The sequence below is a fragment of the Pieris brassicae genome, chromosome Z (assembly GCF_905147105.1).
Source record: "Pieris brassicae chromosome Z, ilPieBrab1.1, whole genome shotgun sequence".
In the NCBI taxonomy this organism is placed as follows: Eukaryota; Metazoa; Arthropoda; class Insecta; order Lepidoptera; family Pieridae; genus Pieris; species Pieris brassicae.
The window spans coordinates 2,023,163-2,040,251 of NC_059680.1; the positions used below are offsets into that span (position 1 = coordinate 2,023,163).

General features: G+C 34.5%; 2 protein-coding genes across 7 annotated transcripts in view; one reads left to right on the forward strand and one right to left on the reverse strand.

Annotated features, from left to right (window-relative positions):
- Positions 1 to 1,585: 1,585 nt before the first annotated feature.
- LOC123718699 (putative ATP-dependent RNA helicase TDRD12) lies at positions 1,586 to 10,627 on the forward strand. 3 transcript variants are annotated; one of them, XM_045675424.1, is made up of 5 exons: positions 1,613 to 1,682; positions 2,969 to 3,252; positions 4,327 to 4,757; positions 5,746 to 8,982; positions 9,094 to 10,627. In XM_045675424.1, exons 2-5 carry the CDS (start codon positions 2,984 to 2,986, stop codon positions 9,567 to 9,569), a joined length of 4,413 nt encoding a protein of 1,470 aa, XP_045531380.1. In that variant the 5' UTR covers positions 1,613 to 1,682; positions 2,969 to 2,983; the 3' UTR covers positions 9,570 to 10,627. The 3 variants fall into 3 exon arrangements, with proteins under 3 accessions (XP_045531379.1, XP_045531380.1, XP_045531378.1); XM_045675423.1 differs by having other exon boundaries at positions 1,586 to 1,682; positions 2,978 to 3,252; positions 5,746 to 10,627; XM_045675422.1 differs by having other exon boundaries at positions 5,746 to 10,627.
- Positions 10,628 to 11,406: 779 nt separating this feature from the next.
- The window catches only part of LOC123718984 (unconventional myosin-Va), a 51,971-nt gene continuing 46,288 nt past the window's right edge, over positions 11,407 to 17,089 (reverse strand). For 3 of the 4 annotated variants that reach the window (XM_045676018.1, XM_045676016.1, XM_045676017.1), the window contains 2 exons: positions 16,959 to 17,069; positions 13,894 to 16,761 (listed from right to left, as the gene is read on the reverse strand). In XM_045676018.1, coding sequence (XP_045531974.1) covers positions 16,633 to 16,761; positions 16,959 to 17,069 — 240 coding nt within the window. In that variant the 3' untranslated portion in view covers positions 13,894 to 16,632. Of the gene's footprint in view, positions 11,668 to 13,893; positions 16,762 to 16,958; positions 17,070 to 17,089 lie in introns of those variants that run through there. The other variant, XR_006755083.1, reaches the window with a different exon arrangement.

Here is a 17,089-nt window from a genome sequence, read left to right on the forward strand (position 1 = left end):
ACCAATATAATGCAGCGCGCGCGCCCAACTCCTGTGCGCCCCGAACAGGATAAAACATCCCCCTCGCGAGGGAGGGTGTAGCATAAACCAACAACTCCTGCAGTCGTTCATCGACCATTGCCCGGTGCACACGTTACGTAATTACCGAGTAGACTTCGAAATATTTAGCTATTGAATTTGTTTATTGAAATCGTATTGAATTAAGAGACTGAAATTAGAATTGGAATAAATCAGGTGATTGGGAGAAAACTTTGTGTTTGTTATCTTAACAATGTCGCGGCCTGACGCTACATATGCATAAAATCACCTCGTTCCATAAAGTTGTTTGTCAAAGATGTTTTTTCATACATCTGTCACAGTAGCCAACGATAAAGTACAACTACTGATGCTGTATAGCGAATGTTTTTGATCACCTTAACAGCAATGAGACAAAACTTTATGTTTACTTTTTAGATTTTATATTAGGCATAATTACAAAATTTATCGTTATTTTTCAAAATGATCAGACTTATTCATATCATTGAATCAGACTTACAAAGCATGATGAGTTCCATTTTGATTTGCTTTATGTAGATAAATTATATAGAAAACGTATCCGCCTCGGTCCTTAGACACAAGTTCTAGAAAGCATTTCCTTCATACAAATATATACCTAGATACAAAACATGTACCTGGGCACAAACGTAGCAATGACATTGGAATCATTAAAAGATGATGCTCGAATGAGACCTAAAGTTGAAGAATTCCTTAATAGATGTCAATAATTTTTGATCGAGCTGAATGAGTTTTTGCAGGATTTGTCCTCCATCGATCTCCAAAAAACGGTGTATGGTGAATTTCTAACTCTGATAAGAATACTCCGAAGGTATCCTAACTTAGTTGCATCAGAAAACATGCAGATTGTTGACAATGAATATAGGTAATAAAAATGAGATAATCCAGAGTCTAATTTATTGTCAACTTCTAATTCGACGTCTGAAACTTTATGGTGGATAAAGCTTGGGGTGAAGTTAGCTGATCTATGATGCCATCAAAAAACTAAAGTACGCAATAGCAATTTGTCCCGATTTGTGAAGCAAATTACGATACTACCTTTGTCAAATGCCAAAATAGAAATAATATATTCTGATATTAATAAGATTAAAAATCAATATCGATTTAAAAATAAACATGTTGCTGCAATAATGCATGGAAAAAAGGGGCTATGACAGTTCGAAGGAGAAAGTTTGATCCTGACAGAATTATGATCTAGTTAAATAGTTAATGGTTAATGGTAAAAGAATGATTAGCTTTATGACAATATTACTCAACATAAAGACGAGTTTAACTTTAAGCCTAATATTATTATTTTTAGAATATAATTTAAAAAAAACATTTTCTTTAATTAATGGTGGTTTCATTGTCATTTTTATTATTTAATAGTTTAATCAAGAAAAAAATCATGTTTTTACGTGTACGAAAACAAAACAATATTATATATTATTTTTATTATTTTGAGTATTATTTTATTTTCTTTTGGAGGAATTCAGTAGCTTTTAATCTCCACAAGCAGTAGATTCGTCAAATGAAAGCTGGTCACACCGTATTTACCGGATAATGGCTATTGCAAATTTTTAAAGTATTGTTTTAGAATTTTGTATATTAAATATAATGTCCAGTATTATAGCATTCGCAAATATTCTGTGAGTACATATGAATTAAAAATTCGTTTTTTGTATAAGAATGTAGTTATATTTTTCTTCCATACTTTAAGTTTTAAAAGTCGTGTGATATCTTAATATAAATAAATCTTCTAATACATTCTACGGTTACTCTTATAGATACTTAATTATATTATCCAATCAAAGATATTATGGAATGCGTAATTCTCACAAGAATCTTTATGTTCATAGATGCTAAAATGCTAGTATTATTTTATGCTGATTTTCAAGAAAAAATCAGTCGTAAATATTTAACAGTGCAGTATCATCAATTTAAATATTCCTAGTAAAATTGAATAATTTTGATAAATTTCCTTAGATATTCTAGTTTTGTAATTGTTGTTTCTAAATTCTGTCCTATAATTTTATAGTTATAATTTTAGTTAACAAATAGTTTCTTTAAAAAAAAAGTCTAAATTATGCTTAAGTATATACATAAATTTTGATCCATGATTTAAGTGTCATATCGCATATTACTAAAACAAAGCTTAGAAATTTATAAATAGATATTTAAACGGAAACAGAAAAGCACACATTATTCAAAAAGGATGCTTCTATTAATTTAAAGACTCTTATGTTGAGCACTTGTGTGAACAAAAGATTTTAGAGAGATCCAACATAACACCACACACAATATAATCAACATCATGGTATCAGGAAAAAAACACATTTGAATGCCAGCATATGTTTGTAACATTAGAAATTTATATTAAAACCCTTATATAAATATGCATTATGTTAGTGACAATATGACACTAATACTATTCTATTAGTGGAATGAAGAGTCTAATAAATATCCCAATCCATGCAGTTGTAGCTTGTGTTTGTACCAAGATATTTAAAGTAACATACAGAGGGTCCTTAGAGTTCAGGCTGCCCCACCACACAATACAATAAGTTCTTGACCTACCAGAGCATGTATAGGATTAATATGTATCACTTAAGAACTTCAAATGCCAACAAAATTATTACAACTACTTTACAAAATTATTAAAAAGTATATAATCAAAGTTCTGCATAATAATTAGCCAATATGTAATATACATCTTATGCACATTTATGAAAAAAAATCATGTGCAAGTATTGAATTGTACAATTATAACATTGTTAAATATTTATTATGTTAACCCACAGTTAAATAGCTGTATGTTTTTAAAGAAATAATTAAAGATAACATTTATATTAAATATACTTGAACTTATCTATTTTGTGATAATCATTCACCCAATAGTAGCTCTATGTTAATGAAATTAATTATAATTCAATAGTTTTTTTAGGTAAATATGCTGCCACCGGGGAGTTATAGAATCAAAATAATAAATTACTGTAATCCTCATTTAATCTGGGCAGACAAAGACAACGTTTTAGAGCAAATTGGTATCTATGGTATTGTACCAAATGCAAAAACATTAGCGTTCAATCTAGAAACAAATTCATATTGCTTCTTGGAGTTTGATGTTGACAAGTGGCTGCCAGCTACAAGGAATCTGATGAAGGAGTTCTTTGCAAAGGCAACAGAGATATGGTTTTCGGTGATACATTTGGATGATGGGTAAGTACCAATAAATAAAAACAATAGCTGTGAATTTCTTACCAGTTCCCATTCTATGTGCCTGATTTGAGAATCAGTCAATTATTTGATTTATTTGTAGGTTTGGTTATAGGCTTAATAAAACTAAAAAAATCTCCCCAGAACATCTTGATTCCAACTACATTTCGAGGAAAACCCCCATGTTGACATCACACAGCAAGAGCTACCATAGACACTACATCGGTTTTTATTTGCTTTAATCTCAGTTATTATTAGATCAACAAAAAACTACATTTAAGCATTGCGATCATCAATTCCACAACCGTTCAATTTTTGTGGGTTTTTTTCCCCCAAATGTAGAGAGAATCAAGATAGTTTGGAAGGTTAGGTAATATTCTTTTAATGTTTTAGGAAGTAAATGGGCAGGAGGCTCATCTGATGTTAAGTGATGGACCCGCCGCCCGTGGACACTCAAATTGCCAGAAGGCTCGAAAGTGCGTTGCCGGCCTTTTAAGAATTGGTACGCTCTTTTCTTGATGGACCCTAAATGGAACGGGTTTGGAAATACTTCAGTGGGCAGCTGGTTAGGCGGTAATTTAGGCGTGGCTAAAAATGAAATATCAAAATTTTATACAAGTTTATATTTTGAATTGAAGACGTGCGACTCTCATTCCTGACGTCGTAGGTTCGATCCCCGGCTGTGCACCGATGGGCTTTCTTTCTATGTGTTCATTTAACAGTCGCTCGAACGGTGAAGGAAAACATCGTGAGGAAACCGGCTTAGATCCAAAAAGTCGACGGTGTGCGTCATCAAGTCATCAGACTGGCTAATTAGATTAACAAATGATCATGAAACAGATACAGAAGTCTGAGGCCCAGAACTTAAAAGGTTGTAGTAGTATTGTTTTTTTACATATTTTGAATGTATGTTTGATGCATATCTGAAATTACGTCTCAAACCAAGTGTACAAAAAGAACTTTAGTGTTCATAATTGATATTTAGGGGTATTTGAAGTTGGTCCTAGGAACATTATGTTGTCAAAACTGATCTCACTTACATGTATTGATTATTAAACAAAATTTTAACATTTCCAGTTGTATATTCGACGGAAAGCACAAATACGGCGATATTTACGGCAAAACTAAATCTGGACTACAAAATCTGTCAACATTTCTAACACAGTCATCATTTGGAACTATTGATAAGCGTGTGTTTCATGAAAAGTTATCACAGAAGCTGTACACCAAGCTGAATTATACAGACATGATAGATATAATTAGAAATCTTAATGCATATTATAATAAAATAACGAACAAATTTCAATTATACGAAAAGGATTTATCTTTGAATAAAGGTGATGTGCTGGAAGAGGTCAATTGGAAATTCGAAGAGAAAGGTACAGACAAAGATTATGCTATGAAAACGTTTTTGCGGAAAATGGACGAAAAACCGAAGAATATGAGGATGTTAAAGAAATTGGAAATGTTGAAAATGTTAAAAAAGAATGTGACAGAAACAGACATTTGTAAGTATTGTTCTATAGTTGATAATATTTATCAAACATTTATTAAAAAGGCAAAACACTCGCGAGCCCTCTGGCTTTGAGAGTGTCCATGGACTTATCACAATATCTGGTGAGCCTGCTAACTTGTCTCTTTGGAAACTAAAATTAAACGCCAAATTCAAATTTTGAAGAAAAAACTACATTGTTTCTACTGCTAAATAAAGTGAAGGTATTCCTGTTTCTTAAACCCGAAAAACAATTTTGGCCTAGTGGCTTCAGCGTGCGACTCTCATCCCTGAGATCGTAGAACCCTGTGCACCAATGGATTTCCTTTATTTGTGCGAATTTGATACTGGCTCGTACGAAGGAAAACATTTTCAGAAAACCAGATTGACTTAGACAAAAAGTCGACAACGTGTGGCAGGCACCAGAAGGTGTATTCTTGCCTATTCATTTACAAATGATTATGAAACAGATACAGAAATCTGAGGTCCAGATCTCAAAAGGTTGCAGAACCACTAATGTATTATTTTAAACAGAAATACAATTTAGAAATACACACATATAATACTACAAATAACCAGTGGGTTCTAAGTCTCATGATGAAGGACGCATCGTCAAGTTGTGCCCTTATGATGTGATTCCTGTCGATTTTGTGAAACTCACGTGAGTTGTCAGCTTTTTAAAAACTGCTACGATCTGTGAGGGCTATTCGATCCCGGGTGTGCAGTTGAAGTTTTAGTCTTTTTTTGCTCTCGCTCGTACAGTGAAGGAAAACATCGTGTGGAAACCATTAGACCCAAAAGGTAGAGGTGTTTACAGGCACAGCAGGCTGATCACCTACATGCCTATTAACTACAAAACAGAAGTCTAAAAGATTGTAGCGCAACTGTTTTTTTCTTTAAGGACCCTCAGTCCTAATGATGGAACTTAAACCACAATTATTTTGACACAAAACGTAACAGTCAGGCGTGATTTTCGTTATATTAATACCATACTTTTTTCACAGCATCAGCTAAAGAAGACAAAGAACTGAATGTAAACATCAAAGAAGAAATTAAGAAGGATAGTGTAAATGTCAGACCAACGCGAAAGAATCAATTTAAATTATTAGAATCTGAGAAAGCTTCCAAAATGGAAAATAATGGCGATGATGATATTAATGATTTAATGCAATATATAAATACAAAATATCCAAAAAGAAATATAAAAATGTGTAAAAATGACATAGAAGATGACAAAATAGATTTAAACACTATAACCTCTTCGATGTGTAGTTTTGTCGAAAATGTAGTTAAGCCAGTTGTAATGGTGCATTCGAAGTTAAAAAAAAACATAAAACCCATATTTACAATGCGGGACATACCATTCAATGAACACATACATATTGTGTTAAAAAATATGTCTATCGCGCAGCCAATGATGATACAGTCCATCACTTGGCATACGATTCTAAGGGGACACAGTATTTTCATCATAGGCCCTAAGTTTTGCGGTAAAACTATCGGGTATCTGCCAAGTGTCTGCCGTTTAGTTAGTGATGGGACACCTGAAATGAGCAATTGTCTTGGTCCTATATGTATAATCGTCTGTGCTACAGCTGAATCCGTGACTCAAATGGAGGAGAACGCGAAAATGCTTCTTGGATTAAAAGAACGGATTCTAGCTGTTTTTCCTGGAGTAGATGATTTTTTTATTAATACGACTCTTCTGAATGGGTGTGATCTGATTATATCCACACCATCGGTTTTAGTTCGGTTGCTGCAAGATTATGGTGTTGACTTACGCAGGTTAGAAATCATCGTTCTGGATGATTGTGAACGAATGGTCGAAGTTTATAGAAGAGAACTTAAATACTTTCTTTTCAAAATTAAAGAGCTCGAAAGGTCCAGGTCTAATAAGGAGCTTAAAGTTCAATTTGTCGTTGCGTCCAGGATTTGGTGTGATTTTATGGAACCGCTAGCAAAGAAAGTCCCTGATGCTGTTATAAGTATTGGTGCATTCCCGGAATGCGTGATCTATTCGAAAGCGAAAATGACAGTTAGCTTTGTGAAAGGTGATAAAATTGGGTCTGTGTTAGAGTTTCTGGACGAAATCGATGCATCAAAGAAAGTAGTGATTGTATGTAGATTGGATGATGAGGTGAAAATTCTGGAGAAGGGGTTGAAAGGTCGCCAACATTGCATATTTGCATGTAATAATGAAATGACTCCGTCGGATCTTCACAATCTTAATTCGAGCTGGAATGATTGTGGCGCACCTTCGATAAGTCCGATTCTTATTTGTACGGATGAGAATTTGTCCCATCTAAATATTACCGATGCAAATTATCTCGTACATTACTCTTTACCCAAAGAATATTTCTTATTTAGAAAACGATTTTTCGTTTTGAACGACAAGTTCCCCTCGATATTTCATTCGAACAACGAATCTGTCAAAATTAAAATTATCCTCGATGAAGTGAATACGGAGAAATTACCGAAGATTTTGAACTTCGTAAAGCGATTCACTAAGGATATGCCACCTGTTCTGGATGAAATCTGCAATAAGGTACTCGCTGAAAAGGATTTGATGAAGGCTGAAACATTAGTTCCGATTTGCGGTAACCTATTAACTTTGGGTTATTGCCCAGAGTTCTATGACTGTCGTAATCGTCATGCGGTATTAAAGGGCTTCGATGATCCACCTAACTGGGTTCCTCGACATGGGGTTGTTACTTTTAAAATCATTCATCTTCACACGGCTGTTAATTACTCCGCTCGCCTGTTAACTCATATTGATAATAATAAAGTGACCAAGTTCCCCGCGATGCACACACTTGCCATTAAAATTGGATTGTATTACGGTAATGTCGCGAATAGACAACTCCACGGTGTACCAAAGGTTGGTGATGTCTGCGCTGTATCGGTGAAACTGGATTCGTTCGCGAGGTGTCAAGTCGTAAAAATTATTTGCCGAACTCGCGGTTCCTACAAAGTGTTGGTAAAGCTATTGGATGAGGAGAAATATGAGGAAACAAGGGATATATATTTATATCATTTGCCACAGAGTCTAATTTCTATTGAAACGTATATTGTCCAAATTCGTTTGGTAAATCTCCAACCGAAAGATAATGATGTGACGTTTTCAGCACTGGCTCTAGGTAACATTAAGAGCCTTGTTGATGATGAAGCTTCTTACGTAAGAGGTCATATTGCTGGTGTAATTGGAAACTGTCTCTTTCTTGATACATTAGAAGTATGTGAATACCTTAGATCGTTAAACCAAGTCATTATGAAGCATGACTTGAAACAGGAACTTCTACAAATACATGCAGAAGAATACCCTGAGCATATTAATAAAATTAAAGAGCTGTGTGGTTCAAACTTTCCAATGGAAACCCCAGCAATGAACAACACTAAGGAAAAGAACACTGGCACTTGGGCGCATCTGAATATTGGTGAATTGGAGGGAGTTTTTATTACTTCCGTAATAAATCCCGAGCAATGCTTGGTACGTGTTAGTAAATTCGAACCGTGCATGCAGTCTTTATTAAAAGATATTGAAACATATATAGACAGCAACCCGGAACCGTTGTTAGATGCGGAAGTGGGTGATATAATACTGGCGAAATTTCCCAACGACGATATATACGAACGCGCGAGAGTCGATAAAATTGATGGGAACATGATAAATTGTTTCTTTGTGGATCAAGGCGACTCGGCTTATGTTCCATTGAAATACGCGATACCTATAACAGACACATTGATTAATAAACTGTCTTTCCAAAGCATCGAATGTCGTCTAATAGGTGTTAAACCAGCGGGATATGTTTGGACAGATTTCTGTAATACATGGCTATCGAACTACGCGGATGAGGGAACAAAGTACTTCTTCGCTAAACCTTTTAATAAACAACCGGCCATTACTACCGGTGGCTATAAATATTCCATCGCGTTAGTAGATACAAGTTCCAGCGCTGATATTATTATTAATCAGGTAATGCTGGATTTAAACATAGCAAGCCCATTGGAAGATGAAATTGATTATCTTAAAGACGTAGTGCCAAACACGGGAACACCTGAAGATTGGGAAAGGCTAGACATAGCAACACCAGATATTCCAGATTCCTCGTCTATGCCTAAACTGATACGATCAGTGCCTTTAATTGCGTCCGATTCTGATTCAAACCAATCAGATCCTTGGGAAATGTACAACTTGACAGACTTTACTTCCCACTTAAAGCAACCTCAAAAGACAAAGCAAGGTGAACATAATCTTCCAGCAATAAAGCCTTTAGCTGATAATGGCAATACATTCATTTCAACTGATAGAACAAGCTCTATTGATCTTTCAGTATCTATAAGTAACGATTTAGTTTCAGACGACACCGCGTCTTCGACAAAACCACAATGCGCCATCCTTGATGAAACACGACAGCCGAAGCTCCTATGGCGTCAGGATAAAGCATTTGTGCACATAAAAATACAATTAATTGGCGTAGAAGAATACGAAATGACAATTAATGAACGATCGTTAAAATTCTCGACACTTTTGCATGAGACGATGTACGCGTTTGACTTTGAACTTTACGGCGTTGTTGACGCGTGTAAAAGTTCACATTCCAATAAGGGGCAATATATTATGGCGAAGCTGGTGAAAGTTTTGCATAAAAATTGGAGTACTCTTGGAAATTTCGAGGGCATTAAGCGATGGATTGTCTATGATGTTGACCACCTGCATGCGTCGTCCGATGAAGAAGCCGTGGATGATTCTGTAGTTGAAATTGCTAAGGAATTGCACGAGAGTGAAGATACAGATAGTGATGGTGATTTAGAATTTATATATAATTAATTATTGCGGACTGTGTCAAAATTTTTATATGTAATATAGTCCAGGTCAGTCAAAGGCCAGGCTTTTTTAAGCATATCAATCTATACTTGGTTACTTAATTTTATGTAGGTATTATAGTTTTAAGTTTTAAAGCAGTGGATTCAGCGAACAAAATGCATGTGTATTCCACCAGTATTATATAGAATTGATCATAAATCTTGGCAATTTCGTAGCTCAAAAAAGCCTTATTTTGACCTGTTTCAGTTTTTTAATCGGCTTCTAAATGGAGGTTTCTCATTTAGACCGTATCTGATTCTTCTTTGTTGGAAAGGATCCATCCATCAGAAATCGAGGGGATACTTTCGAAAACATTTATGGCGTCTAGCACGTTTTTAGAGCTTTTTTAAAATACTATTAAATAAAGATCTGGAGTCGATCTGACGAACTCCTTAACATTTTACAGCCATTTAATAATTTTTAGTTTCCAGTGCGTTTTTTATGAAATAACGTACGTATATAAAGTACGTAAATATCCCCTTAAATAATTGTACCTCCCTAAAACCCCTAGGTCAAAAAAGGTCAATCATTTATTTCAATTAGGCCCATTAGAAACTCAATACTTGCTTTTAACATAATATTAACAATATTTATTATACATTCTTTGATGTAATAGCTAGGTACCTGCTAGAAGAAAATAGGCATATGAAAAACGATGCAGCAGACAATTAAATTATGGACATACATGTGACAAATATTGCGACTATGTATTTTACATTATTATAAAATAATTAACATACAGTCAAACAGTATGTGAGCTATGCCAAAATTTATGATTTTTTCTGTTGGTTTTATCTAGCTTTACCTTTCAATCGAGGACCATTACATGTTGATTCTCCCTAAACTAGTGGAGGAAACTCCCAAGTTGGTATTACTGAACAGACGTTATGTGCCACGTCTTGTCCATTTACCGTATTGATTTTAACGTATTTATTCGTAGTTATAAGATTTTAGTGGGAATAATTAAAAATAATATTTTTTTTTTTGTTTTTGGAAGCGTGACTGAAACTTTGTATATTGAAAACGCGATTTTATAAGATAATAAATACATATTGTTTTTTTTTTGTAATTTTATTCTACTATCCTCTTCATAGATAGTGGCGAGTAGCATTTTGATTTGAAAAAAATACAGTTTTAATCCATCACCTAAGGAAGTCAAAATGAAGACATTAAAACAGTCGTAATATTGCTTTATGACTGTTCCAAGGGGGCAAGTGAGATAGGCTTTCCCTAATTGACTCCATATCTCTCTATCTTGAGCATTTTCCTGCCAATATCTCTCAGGCAAGAGGGCGACCTCTTACGCTAAGGACTCACGAAACGGTTTTTAGCCGCGATGCCGCGCCCACAGTCTGTAGAATCCATATTCATGTCAATAATTAAAGCACATTTCACGACGCGTTTAACGCCTGCGGCGTGTGGTTGGTTGCAGGCGTGGGTCCCGGTTGCGCCCACGCTCACTACGAACAGTTGGCGGACGATACGTTGTTTTTGAAGAGCAGTTTCTCTTAAAACTTCTAAATAACTAGTTATGGACATTCGACAATAATTACAGAACTTTTCTTCATCCTTCTTAACTCTTTAATAAGAGTAACGAATAATCTATAACGATCTCTTTCCGCGATCAGTGGATGCACCCAGAACCTTTTAGGCCTTTTACAGCTCCGGCCTCATGAGGATTAAAAATAAAACTCCATTCCACCACGGCAGTGTTAGTGAGTCCTTAGCATTAGTAGTTAAAGTTATAAAATTACGTATGTATCACCAGCGTTACCAGGCATGGAATAAAAACCAATTTTACTAACATGCTTTATTGATCATATTTTACAAACTATAATAATAAATATGGAATGTAACACTCAGCACGCAGTACATGAACAGGTCAATACGTTGAACTAAACTTTATCAATACGAATACAGTCGTATATTTTAGTTATTTCGTTACGAAAGTGATATTTTCTATTCCGGAGGAGTCCTAATCGAACATCACTACACTTTTCTGCTGAGTCATTATGGTTCGACAGTAATTTCTATACAACGCTGCATACAGTTGTCGTTTAATCTAAAAAAAATTATTTACCGTCGTCACTTAGTTCAACATTTCGGCCACTCAAAATAAACTATGTTTAACAACTAGCGATATTTAATATTTGTTTCAGTCTACCCTCACTTTTCTTGTTCAAAAGTGAGGGTAGACTTCGAGACGTAATGGCAATAACACGCTACAAATAATTAACTAAATAATTTTCTATTTATATTCTAACGATTTATATATATAAATATATATGTATGTTATATCACTTATATAGGACCAAGGCGACTAGGGAAGTTATAGTTATACGATATTACATAACTCCAATTGTATAGACTCCAGATGTTTGTATAAAAATGATATTAAGACCGTAACTAAACAAAAATTCGAGATAAACCCGAGAGAAAACGAAAAAATAGCGGAAGTCTCGAAAATGCGTTTATAGCTTTAACTGACCTACGAATGGGTTATGTAAATTGTATTTATATACGTTAATAATGATTAAATAATGTTTTTTATATATTATAGATGATTTTAGTAGATGGCGTTTATATAAGTTATCTTCATGTATTTAAGTTATTCTTTGAACTAAATAAATATAATGCTACTTTTTCTACCCTAGACCTTCATGGAGAGGCAGAGACACAGAAGAAGATATATCTGTCGCAGTAAAGTAGTTAAATCAGAGTTAATTGAATCTCTAGACAGTTAATTAAATGTCGATATTCAATCAAGTCGCTAAAGTTCCGTCCGACAAGTGAGTGAACGAAACGTTTGAAGAGTTTCCTAAACGTTCCTAGGAAACAAGTCTAACCTAATCATTTACAATAAAGCAAAACACGGAATTTCCAAGCTCTCAGTTCTTCACGATCAAACCGAAATAACAATAACAAATGAAATAATCATGGCGGAGTCTTGTTTTACATTATTAATCAACACGCTGGCTTTCGGTCAGACAGATAGTTAAACGTTTTCGACGCTGCTTTAATTAAATCAAAATACTAGCGACTTGATTGAATATCGACATTTAATTAACTCTCTAGAGATTCAATTAACTCTCTGATTTAACTAATTTACTGCGACATATCGATTACCATGGAACACTATACTAAAGCGTGAATACTAAATACGAAAATAATTTATACTTTTCAACAAGAGTACATTAATTTAATGAAATCTGAAAATATGAAGCGCGAATTGTAACATGTTTAAACCGGTTTAATCCGGTCACTTATATTAATCATTTTTTATTGAACACCTACGAATAAATAGCATTGGTAACACTTGACAAAAAATAACAATAAAATATTTAATTTTCTTCCCATTACCCCCAAGCCCTTACTCCCAGGACCCTTTAGCGCGAAAGCCTCGCCAACATTTCGCTTTATTGTATTTATAATATACGGGAGGCTTACATGATGGACACTCAATACCAGAGGACCAGCCGATGCCACCCTAAGTAGGCTTTGAAGGACCCCCAAAGTTTGTTGCCTTAGCAGTTATTTACGATTTCATATTCCGATAAATACTTCACAAATTTCTCTATCTGTCTAGGCTCACTACGAAATTCCACAAACTTGACAAAATGGCGGATGTTATACAAAAATTTGACTTGAAAACGTCAGGTTTTTATTTATTAGATTAGGTTTTAAAATCTCTCCAACTACTGTGGAGTGTTCAGTGTTGTTAGAATTCTGCAGCCTGCATTAGACGTCCACAACTGAGCGTTTAAATGCAGTTCGGTGGTACCAGCACCAGTATTTCCGAACCAATTCTTCTTCAACTTAGGGTCCTAAAGCCTACCAATACCATATGGGCCGGTTACGAGCGGACTTTGAATTGTGTCCATGTCCATGCATACGCATTTGCCCCTGTTTGAAACAAATTCGGCTAAACTTTAAGATAGATAGAATCTATATATGTATATATTTCGATTAAACATTTATTAACGCTTTTAAAGCTATATTTTTCATACTCTACATATATATAAATGCTATATTTTGTTTATTGGTAACATATAGTATTTATATACCATATTTTGGTCTCTATATCATTGTTCATTAGGTCGTATATTATGTCAACATATTAAAGAAAGCAGCACTCGTTACAACATTGTCTATTAACCTGTTCAAACTTATGACTAAAAAAGTATTATGAAAAAACATTTAACACAAAAATTATACAAATTAGTCCAGCTGTTGAATTATAAATGGTGACCAGCGATACAAGCTTTTAGGTTTATCTGTTTCGTGAGGCAAGTAGGCGATCTTTGCCTGCTTGCTTTCCTTCATCGTGGAAAAGAATCTGTCCTGGTATGGGATCAAGGATCATCGCATCAGTTCGTAGTTTAGTTACACAATTGGCGACACGAACCTAGAGAAGCACCTCGTGACTGGCAACACCGAAGGCAGAAGATCGCGTGGACAACGACGGACTGATCAAGTCGTTTACGCCGTCATAAGGGCAGGACCTGGTGGAGGAATGATTCACACCAGGTGGTATACAGCTGAGCACGATACCATGAGTTACCCATAGATAAGAGTGAGCTACAGCGATCTAATTAAAAACAGGTCTAAGTACTTTTAAATATCCAGATGAAAGTTGGTCAAAAATGAACGAACGGACTGGCCCAAAGGAACAAACGAGCGCAGACCATGAGCGAAGAACGAGATTGAAAAGCTGGACAAAATTGTATGACGATTAAACATAAAACATGATGGGAAGAGTTGGAAGTGAACTCATAACTGGTGATAGGCCAAGAACAGGTCAGGCAAGTTTGTGAAAGAAACGTGTTGCTTTCTTTAGTAAGTCAGTAAAGGCTGAGATTTATATAATTGATAAATAGAAATGTATGAATTTTATCAGAGACTTAAATTCTTTCTTGAAACAATCCTGTATTCAGAGTGAACTTGAAATAAACAAATCAGTGGCGATACCGATCTTTAGAAATAATAATAGAAAATAATATATAGAATAGAATAAACTACATAAATTTCAGCCTTAATATTATTTGAATAATTTAATTTAAGCCATTAGAATATATGTGGCATCTATTTCTAAATAAGTTGCTGAACTATATGTCTCTTTCTATAACAGCGTTATACAATATAACAGAGAGAGATGAAATATTTGAGTACCTAGTATTATATAAAATAAATTCAAGTAGCATGGCTTGAACTATTTCTATCTCGGTCTCCCACAGCGTAAACAATGCGACAAAAAGTGATAAATATTAGAATTAATATGAAGTAAATTCAAGTCGCATTGTCCGAACTATAACTGTCTCTTTCTATCATAGCGTTAACACAATGCGACAGATAGAGACCACAGATTTATATTTACCTAATATTAATATAAAATAAATTCAAGTCGCAACGTTCTAACTATAGCTGTCTCTTTCTATCATAGCGTTAACACAATGCGACAGATAGAGACCGAGACCACAGATTTATATTTACCTAATATTATTATAAAATAAATTCAAGTCGCAACGTTCTAACTACAGCTGTCTCTTTCTATTACAGCGTAAACTCAATCTGACAGAAAGAGACAAAACTTTTGAATTAAACAAGTATTCATGGAAAGTTAATTCAAGTAATGCCACTTGCATTGTTCAAACTATAGCTGTCTCTTTCTATTACAGCACGCAAACAATGCGGCAGAAAGTGAGGAAAGGTTTAGTTCAAACCTTTATTACAAGTATTATTATGAAATAAATTCAAATCGCACCGTTCGAACTATAGCTATCTCTTTCGATCTCAGCGTAAATATAATGCGACAGAAAGAGACCAAATATTTAATTTTACCTAAGATTAATATAAAATAAATTCAAGTCGCATCGTTTGAACTATATCTTTCTCGATCTACCACAATATAAACAATGCAACAGAAAGAGACGAAAGAGGTTAGTTAAATTTAACAAGTATTAATATAATTAACATAATATATGTATTTTTTTATGTTTGATATAAGATTAAGTACATAATGGACGAAATGATATAAATAGTGAGCAATCAAAATGGCACCATTGCTTAATACAATTCGCAAATTGCTAATAATTAAATAAAAATAGCAAAGTATGATGCTTGGAACTCGAAACCTCAACCAATTCGAGTATATTTTTATTCCTTGAACTCTGAGCAAGGTTTTCATGGAGTGCATAATTATTTAACAATCATTGTTGTAACAGTAAATGCTTTAAAGATTTGTAAGAACTAACCATTTAAAATATTGGGACGCCATAACGGCTCGTAATCTGTTTAAAACGGTTTCATGAGACAAGTAGGCCTTCTGTGCCTACATAACCCCAAAGGCTTCCTCAGGATGTTTTCCTTCGTATGTGTTAAACATGGAAACGTCTTCTTCAAAAGGAAAATTTTAGAAGTCCATCTACCAAGTTTGTTATAAATAATAAGCATTAAAAATTAACAGTTAACTTTTCTGCTAACTGTACTGTGGGTGCCAGCGCATTAGCAATTTGCGGAGACATTCTCTAAATATAGCAACACTAATACGGAATGTTTCATACTTAAATCTAAATAATCTATTAAACTTAACAATCCAAAGACACAATTGTATGGCTGATATATGGAATATTTAAATGCAATGAAAAATATATATATTTTTTAAATAGGATTATGCAGAAATCTCAGACAGACTGACTGACAGACACATATTTGTCCTTTGCAAATGTTAAATACTGGATACATAATTTGTTATATCTCAAAGAAAACTCAGACTATACACCAAATGCGTGAAACAAGATAAGGTCACACGTGCCTGACTTTGTATCAGTCACACGTGACTGACATAATAAACTCGCTCGCAGTCACATGTTACGCAGTGAATGTTACGCACATGTGTCCAATATACGACTGACAATAAATTAAGCATGTGACTGATCTTTTGTATGTCACACGAGACTGACATAAGGTAACTCACATGTGACTAACGCATCCCCCCCAAATGTGTACAACATACGATTCGCACATATGTCTAGATTTTAGTGAGTAATCCGTCCAGTTCCAGTACATTGGGTACTTCGATGTCTTCAAGACGAATTGACGAAGGGCTGTATTGAAACTGTACTGCGAATATCACTTTCGAATCCATTAACAGGTTTTTCTGAAAAAAAAAACATTAATTTTATTACCGGATCAGTGCAACTCTTATCAAAATCGGTTCAGTAGTTTAAGACACGTTCATGGGTTAGTCTTCAGTAATTTCTCATATTGTTAGCTGATAAAGCCATATACAGGTGATCTTTAACATACGCTGAAGTCGGGTGAATATAAAAAAGTTAAAAGTCATAAGTGACTTACAGACTCCGAGTCAGCACCAGGCCGGCTCTTCATCAGCTTTTGTATTTCGTGTATAAATTCCTTCGTTACTTTCACCTCGTACTCTTCAGCCGGTGTGTACATGTTGAGAATCTGAAAATGTCCAGGAATAT